Source organism: Callorhinchus milii, unplaced genomic scaffold (assembly GCF_018977255.1).
Source record: "Callorhinchus milii isolate IMCB2004 unplaced genomic scaffold, IMCB_Cmil_1.0 Scaffold15, whole genome shotgun sequence".
Lineage (NCBI taxonomy): Eukaryota > Metazoa > Chordata > Chondrichthyes > Chimaeriformes > Callorhinchidae > Callorhinchus > Callorhinchus milii.
The window spans coordinates 9,159,410-9,168,719 of record NW_024704756.1 but is presented as its reverse complement, the minus strand read 5'-3'; the positions used below and the strand labels follow the sequence as shown (position 1 = coordinate 9,168,719).

General features: G+C 37.0%; 1 protein-coding gene across 1 annotated transcript; it reads left to right on the top strand.

The window, feature by feature from the left end:
- Positions 1–303: 303 nt before the first annotated feature.
- Positions 304–7,106, top strand: LOC103177808 (probable G-protein coupled receptor 174). The gene is made up of 2 exons (XM_007892159.2): positions 304–487; positions 4,895–7,106. The coding sequence occupies exon 2, from the start codon at positions 5,584–5,586 to the stop codon at positions 6,574–6,576; it is 993 nt and encodes a 330-aa protein (XP_007890350.1). The 5' UTR covers positions 304–487; positions 4,895–5,583; the 3' UTR covers positions 6,577–7,106.
- Positions 7,107–9,310: the final 2,204 nt, after the last annotated feature.

Here is a 9,310-nt window from a genome sequence, read left to right as displayed (position 1 = left end):
GCATATCACTTGAAACATATTGCTGTCGTGATGGTTAACTTAATACACGAGTAGCAACCTCCCAGGTCTGAGACTATGTGCAGTGTGACTTACTGACATCTCCTGCAACCCCCACCCCCCCCCCCCCCCACTCACTCCCCCCCCACTCACTCCCCACCCCACTCACTCATTCATTTTATCACGTTACATTAGCTTTGGGTACGTGTGAAAAGAAAAAGGTGACTGGTTAAGACTCGACTTTTGCAAGTGGTTGCGATTTGCATAAACAACCACTGCAAAAAAGTTCGAGTGGAAAAAGGGAAATGCAAAATGAACAGAAAGGCTGTGCGACTGCGAAAGCCTTCGCACTGAACTTAACCACTAACGCTTGTCATTGTCTGGAAATAATGTGACACCAGTTGCAGTTTCGGGGCTATCAGACAACTTCGAGTTCACTGCTCACCTCATTGATCAAACAGACTGCAGGGGCTTTGGAGCTTCTGAGAAGGTAAGATCAGATTTCCTTTGAAAATAAACTGTGCAGAAAAACGAAACTCTTCGGTTCGTTGTGTTTTCTCAGCAATTTTCACCATTGCAGAGAGTTCACAAAGGAATCCACTGAGAGCAGATGCAAATCATTCCTTAAATGTTATTTATTTCGTTTTATTCCACAGTGGGTCTGCCAATCTGTGTGTGTGTGTGTGTGTGTCACATTCTTGGGGAGAGAGGTGCTGTGTCTTTATTCCCCACAGCTATGTTGTTACTGTTTAAGGTGTTTAAATGATCAACCCAGCTTTCCCACCTCGGTATAGAACTGTGTATAATCAAAATCCACATTAATATAAAGAAAACTGCTCTATCCACATCTGTTTAAGGCAAGTTTATTCTGGGGCCCAGAAGTTTATCTTTGGTCACAGTTGCACAGTTGTGTTGTGTTTGCTGTAAGTTTTAACTGGACAGAACTAGAGGAAACTACATTGTGACTGTAAAACTGGAGCCACAAGGAGTGTGAAAACAATTATTTTCGCAGCAGGTTAAACAAAACCCAGATTCCAGAACTGGACGCCACAACAGTACCAAATGTATTCTTGCTAACAACTTGGATTTGAAGGAAATAGATTTTTTTAAAACTAAAAAAAACCCGGTTTGAATTAAGCGTATTGCTGGCGTGTGAGTGTAGCCTCAACAGGCAGAGTTTGCTGGTGCCAAAACCGTTGGAAGCCGCTTTGGTTGACATCTGATCGACTCCCAAGTTCCAATAAATGTCATCCTGGCCAAGTGGATTTTTTTAAATGAAATGCTAAGAATCTGTAGAATGGACCTCCCCAAATCCCTTTTGTAATAATTGTATCTTTTTGACTCACATAAGTGGAAGTGGGCAACAGTTAACGTTTGATCACATAGTAAGTAGGATCCTAAACTGTCTCTAGTGTGTCTCATTGTTATTTTTCACTCACAGATATAATATGGCCCTGTTATTACAGCAAACTGTAACCCTGATGAGCTAGTTATTTATTTTGTTGCAGTCCACAGTGGGCCTGTGATATGTAATATGCCCATGTTATTACAGAAAACTGTAACTAGTTGATCAGGGTTACAGTTTGTTGTAATAACATGGCCATATTACATCTATGAGTGTGAAAACCAATGATACATATCCGAGACAGTTTAGGATCCTACTATTTGATCAAATGTGAACTGTTGCCCACTTGCACGACACTCTTTGTTTGAACAGAATTAAACAGAATATTTTTAATTTGATCCTATTGAAATGACACAACTGGGGCAATCAAAAAATTATTTGCATCGCTTGACAGATTTAATCAGAAAATAAATCAATGGACTTCAGCCAAATCTAGATAAGCCACACTTTACTGTTCTCTTTACTCATAAAGAGAGGTTAGATCAGAACAAGGTAGGAAATTGTAATGTGGTACTATCGAAACGAAACGCTCAACTCAAAGAAAAGAAGACTGAGGACTGGGCAGAATACTATTGTCTTCCTTTCTTTTTTGATTTCTCTGACATTTAGTTCTTAAGACTAAGCCTTTCAGCCAGTTCTGTTGTATTCAGTCACATTTGACAACAGATTATGGCATTGGTGAGATCAGAATTCAGAGGCAGCTTATGGGTATAGAATAGAACATACTATGAAAGAGTTAAAGATAACACCACATAACTAGAACAAGTGAAGAGAAATGTTATGTGCTAGTGTAGAAGAGAAAAATATGAATACTAGAGTCACTTATACACACTTTTACATTTCATCGTTAACGTTTGACACATTTAATAGTTTGATTCCTGCTACATTAATAAGGTAATACTTGATTTGATGACACTGATAAATGGAAAAAGGTTTCTATCATTTGACAGAATGGATAGAAATGAAGTGCAGCAGTAAATAGATGGGTCCAGCTGAAGAAGATCAAGCTGATGTACCATATTGAATTGATGAGTTTGATTGATAGAAGTAAAAAGTTTAAAATATAGATTGAAAAAAACAAAGCTTTGGACCAGTTGTAAAAGAAAAAAATGGGAGTAAAGTGATGTAATGGGAAGGTAAAAGGGTTATGACTTGATTAGCTGGTGCCTCAAAACACCTGGAGCATTTTTGAGAATCAGGCCATTGATTATATGCCAGTGTAAGTAAAAGGCATTTCATTGTATTAATAAGAATCTGCAAAATTGTAAGTACATTTCCCACCCTCCATTCCCTCTCTTTCGTCTTCCCAGAAAGAGTATTGCGTATACAAACCATGTCATCTTTATAAAGATGCTTTCCAACCATAATAATCCTTGCATTTGATATAGCGCCTTATCAAGTCATTGAGGTGTCGAAATATTCACAGAATATACTGTAAAGTGAATTGACTGTATTTTGTGGGTGAAATGTGGCAGCCAATTGCACACAGCAATGTTGCACAAAAAGCCATGGAGTGAGTGCCCAATTTAATTTGGAGGGATAGTTGGCCAGGACACTAGGAAAGTGTCTTTTATCATCCACTTGAACAGACAGATGGGACCCCAATTTAATGTCTCATCCAAAGGACAGAAACCCACAGCACCGCATGAGTATCATCTTAACTTAGACTATATGATTCCAAATCCTGACTTGGAGCTTTAACCCACAAGCTGCTGTCTCAGAGGCAAGAGTGCTTCCATTGTGAAAGGCTGATATGTAACCATACTCTATAGATCTGAATTATTAATTAATTCTCCTTTGATATAAAGTGTCAAATTATAAAGTCTCATGAAAATAATGGCTTGAACACAAAACTTCAAGGGTCTGACTTAATGCAGACTAAAACAATACAGAATACTTCATTAATTTTAATGCAACCTATTATTTTGTTCGGCCAGTCTGCAGCTGGCTGGACATTCACAATGAAATTATGCAAAATTTGGTATAAATAGGAGGCACAATAATATACTGTTAGTATATAAAGAGTAATATAAAGAGTGCATAATGCTGAAATGTTGTTTGCTTCCAATTTGAAGCCATAGTTAACTTCTTGTATTTGTTTAACAGTACAGTGAGTACTGAAAATGTATTGGATCATTATGTTGTGTTTGTTTTAAAGGGTACAATTTGAAATGTGGGAATGTTCTGTTTTTACAAAAGACTTAGGGTTTGAGTTTAGATGTTTTACAACCCTGAATCAGTCTCTTGTTGCCTTGATGTATTTGAAAGCATAGTTTCACAATTACTTTCTCTATTTCAATAAGCAGCTTATTTACTTCAAGAAATGCATCTTTTCATGACTGAAGAACCTTACCTCATTGAATCATTTCTATGTCATCCCTTGATCACTATAGCAATGTAGTTGCTATCCTTCACGCTGCCTTTAGGAACCATTTGCCACACAAAAAAAGCAGAATTGACCGCATTATTGTAATTGCATCCTGACCAGAGGAATTATAGATTCAGCTTAACTTTTGACAAGCTTAACTTGACAATATAACTCAGCATTGTTTGCTTTATTTATTTCTGCCTCACAGTTTGAACATAGTAAGCTTACACCTCTTGGTCTCTTTCAACTTTTCTTTGATAAATACTAATCTGTTAGTTTGTAGCACCTTATAATTATCCATATTTAAGTTCTTTCTGTTAAGCTGGACGTTAAATATCCCATGCTATTATTTGAAAAGGGAAGGGAGTTCACCTAAAATTATGGAATCACTACAATTTACGGAACTTTATGTGAAGGCTTGAGATGTTCGTCTGAGGTGAATGACTAAATCAAATGCAAAGATTATTATCAATAAGATGAAGTTTCTGAATCACTGAATGAACTGGAGACTGCACTGTTCTAAAATATCCAATAAGCTGATGCGTACATGGAGTTTTATGCATGAATTCACATAAGACAGCAAATAAAGATCTAAACAATGCGAAGTGATAGCTAGTCCTAGCTAAAATTATGAAATTAGGTAAGTGGAAAATAGACATCTGTGAATACATTTCAAATCCTACAAAATCCATATTATTAAGTTAAGATAGTATTCCATATTCACACACAAAAAAATGTAATCTCCCAGTTTGTTTTTAACCTGGGAAACACTTTTGAATAATTGGGAAGGATTTTAAGACACGGAAATTGAGATGCTTGCAAATGGCCTATAACAATTGTGTATTATACTGTTTGAAATCTAGACTACATGTCAAAAGTAGGATATTATTTGACAGAAAGAAATAATCTTTAAGTAGGCTCATTTGCATTGATTCCAGATAGAAAACGCAAAGACAGGCAACATTTTCTAAACTTCTCATCTCTCCACTTCTCTTAAGCATATATCCAAGAAATTTGGGCCTGTAACCCTTCAATATTAAAGCATTATGAGTGTTTATAACATTCTAAGTTCTGCTCAAGAAGTTTCATATAAATATTAATTTCTCCCTTTTGCTGTTTTCCAGAAAACTAACTGCAGGAAGCCCTATTACACAAAACAGCTCTGAAACTCTCGAGTGTGCCAAGTGCCGTTATCTTAAATTGTCTCCACCTACGAATGTCAGAAGATACATTGCTCATATTCAAACCACTAGAAGAGTGGGCTAAGCCCACAGTGTACAGAGTCACGAGGCGTGTACAACAGGAGAGGCAGTTAATGAGAACATCATGAAAAATAGATCAACCAGTTGAAATGTCATGAGAAGGTCAGCAGAGAGAAAATACTTTACAGCCATATTGTGGAACATTGAAGGGATAAGAAATTAATGCAATCAAGGCACGGATACAGAAAGAGTTGATGGCAATGATGCAACTTTATCCATCACGGTTTTTATTACTACACCTACCAACCTGGGGCACAAGATTTTATTGTCAGTTGTCAACTCAATTTGTCTGTAAAAGCCTGGTGACTGTCGTGATCAAGCATTAATCCCAAGTCTGAATTTCATGGTTAAAGAACAACAGTAGCAACTTAGAAAATTATTGACTTCATTATATTTATTTTTCACTATTTCTGAGAAATAACTTCTTTGAATTTATTTCATTTATTTTTCATAACTTCCAAAATCAAGCCATTCCAAGACATCTATTCTACAATTATTTAGCTAAAAAGAACTTTGCTGCTGGACGTTTTCTGGTAAAGGGCAATCGGAAAATGGCATGCAATTCTAGTGGCAGTTTGAAGGACGATATTTATTTCCTGTATGCCATTGTGTATACTGTAATATTGATACCTGGCTTCATAGCAAATCTCCTGGCTCTCTGGGTGTTCTATGCTTATGTCAAAGAAACCAAAAGAGCTGTGATATTTATGATCAACTTGGCCGTTGCAGACTTAGCACAAGTCCTGTCTTTGCCACTCCGAATATTCTATTACCTGAACAAAACATGGTATTTTGGCAAATTTTTGTGCATTTTTTGTTTTTACCTGAAATATGTGAACATGTATGCAAGTATATACTTCCTGGTCTGTATCAGTGTTCGACGATGCCTGTATCTCATCTATCCTTTCAGATACAATGACTGTAAACGCAGATATGATGTTTATGTATGCATTATAGGGTGGATAGCTGTTGGCCTTGGTTGCTTGCCGTTTCCACTAATGAGGTTGGAACAAAATCAAACAAATTTCAGCAGTTGTTTTGCAGATCTTCCTCTTAAGGATGTTGGGACGACAACCTCTATTATTATGGTAACTTTGGCTGAGCTAACAGGATTTGTGGTACCTCTCATTGTTACTGGAATTTGCTCATGGAAAACCATCATGTCCCTAAGAGAAAACACAGTTCTTCAAGACCATGGCGAAAAAAGGAAAGCCTTAAAAATGATTTTGACTTGCACAATAGTCTTTCTGATTTGCTTTGTGCCATATCACATTAGCTTTCCCTTGGCCTTTTTGACAAAATCAGGAAAGATCGAAAATTGCTCTGCCAGAAAGTTTATTGACATCTTCCACCCAGTGGCATTGTGTCTTGCCAGCTTGAACTGTTGCTTGGATCCAATAATATACTATTTCACTACAGATGAATTCAGGAGGCGATTATCACGTCAAGATGTCACTGAAAACATGATTCCACTTCAGTCCCTGGAATACACACAACGGTCTTCCATTTCATCCTCAGGAATTAGCAACAAATTGCACTCGTAAAACCCCTTTCACACAGGAAAATGAATCAAAGAGATTCACAGAGATGGAGTAGATTCTGAGTAGGGTGGAAGGTGAGGAATGGGGATTACGAGTGCCCGAAAGCCAGTGAGGTTTTTAAGAATGGATTTTAAAGTAGAAATGGTTTTGGAGGTGAGAGGCAGAGTAATATGGGGAGAGAGAACTTCAGAAAACAGGGAAAAGGGCTGACAGTTCATCTGCTAATGGTGGAGCAAAAGGGAGACGGGTACACGAAGCAGACCAAAGTTAGCATAGTAGGGAAGTAAGACTGCAACAGCTAACAGTGATAAGATGCGGAAGGAGCATTGTGGCTTTAAACGTTAGCACAAGAATCCTGAAGTTGAGCCTAGTGAAGATGTGGAGGGTGGTAATGGGCTCCCAAAGCAGTCTAAGGGAAAAGTTATCTAAAGCTTGTGGAGGATTGAGCTAGAAAGGCTAACAAAAGCATGTAAGGAATCAAGTCTGGTAACAAACCCATGGAAGAATGTTGTGTTTCGGCTGCCATGGGAAGGTGAGGATGGTATGAAGGGCATAAAGGAGAACCGAGTACCGAACAAAATGCTGAGAATGGTACAAATACTCTCCAGTAAAATGCTAAAAAGTATGAAGTAAAATACTGAAAATCACCTGCATTACCAAATGCTGGAAAAAGTTTTTCCCAGTTGATAAATTAAATGAAAATTGTTTAAGTAATGGTTCAATTATGTTTGATTTAAGGTACAAATATAAACTTATTTTTGAAATTGTGCTATTTAACATATTTATGAGGTAAAATATATGTATATATTGCATTTTTCTACAAATGTGAATCCTTATGTCAGACAAAGCTTTTCATAAAAAAGTTTATTTTAATTGAATGTTTTTTTGCAATTCATTTTGAATATAGAAAGACACTTAGTCACATTGAATCGAGGGATAAATAAAGTACATGGTTAACGCCAAAGTCTCCCGACTGCCCAAAAGATGCATTTTAAATAAATGTTAAATATTACCTTAAGGCGCAACTGTGTGACAATTGCATGTCCCACTTCTTTCATCAATCAAGATGTCCTGTGATCGACACTGCAGTCTTGTGTTTTGTGGTCATTGTTTTGCTGTACCTTATGCAATTGCATCAATACTAAATTTCCTTTCCCGCAAGACCAAGGATAGCAAAAAAGAAATAAATTGACTTAACTATTATTAATTCAGCTCCAAGAAGCAAAATTCATACAGGTATTCTAACTCACAGGCTACTTAAGCCTTCTGATGTTTTCCTCAGTGTACACTCTTAAACTGTTTACCTGGAGTCAGAGAATAAATTTTAGGTTCCCTTTAACACTTCTTGTGGTTTTGCATTAGAAAAACTTTAACACAGACACATACAGAAATTTCCAAGACTAATGTGTGAGCAGTTAAATGCAGGCAAGTCCTCCATTTGCAGAATGGAACACCTGCTTTCAATTGATAATAAGAGTAAGCATAAAGAGTACTTGCAATGACTGGTTAAACATTAACAAGACTGAGCAATAGAAGAAAAGCTATCTATTCCTTCTGCTTTTTACACATCATAGTTTTTTGTGTTTCTTTAAAAACATTATTTGACCAAAAGTAAACTTTTATTTTAATATCCATAAATAATTTCATTTTTAGGAAAACATTGCAGTTGAAGTTCGAGTCTCTTCACGATTTCAGGGTCATTAAAATAGTACCACACTTCTTAAAATATATTTACAAAATTATCCTTCCAGTGAGGTGGTTGGATGGACCAGGAGAAATACTGTAATATGCAGTTAACAGTTTTTAGACTACTTTTAATTGCTGAATCTTTAGGTGCGTTGAGGCATCCTCCCAAAGTCTAAGGTGCTTTTATAAATATAAATGGTATTTTATATTATCAATTAAAGGAGTAAAGTTTTCATTAAGTGAGCAAAACACTTGGCAACATAATGCATTGTTTCTGATCAAAATTTTAGTTGTATTTTATTCCAATTTAAAAAGTAGGATTGAAGAATGCAACTTGTTTTGAAACAGTTCCATTACATGTTTGCTCCCTTCCAGCACAAACTCTTCATGGCAGAATTGCAGCAAAATGTCATGCAAACTAGCCATTCAAGGGAATCAATGGTACAAAACCTCTCAATATGGCAATACTTTAATGTCTCTTAAATACTGATTTAACATTGAAAAATCACTTGTAGTTGCTAAATTAGAATGTTTCCTCCATACCACCAATAGGTAATCACGTCACTTTACATGATCTCTAAATGCTTCCAAGGAATATCCAAAACAACCTCGGGTGACTCACCTGCTTATTCCTTTTCTGTAGGGAACACTTTGATCACAAGAGGTTCAAATGAAGAAGGTCCTTTGTTTCATTTGATCTCAACCTTTCAGAATACCCATCTTACCATCCTCCCGTTACAGAATTGAGCCATTTCTTGAATGAGTCCAGTGTCCTAGCCTCAATGATCGTTGTTAACTACCCTCTGGGTAAAATAATACTTCCTAGTGTCTCTCCTAACATTTCTTTTCTGACCTTGAACCTGCACCCTGCTTTCCTTCACACTGTGCCTCAGGTGAAGAGTTACTATATAGGTAACTCTTCACCCTCCACGCCTTCAAGGCCTTCCACGGCCTTACCCCTCCCTACTTATGCGACCTGCTGACCTCATATCAACCTGTCCACTCCCTTCAATCAGCAGGCTCTGGCCTGCTCCACGTCCCCCGCCAGGTC

Bases quoted from the DNA above. Each gene is read 5' to 3' on its own strand.
- LOC103177808 (XM_007892159.2), top strand. From the start codon at position 5,584: ATGGCATGCAATTCTAGTGGCAGTTTGAAGGACGATATTTATTTCCTG.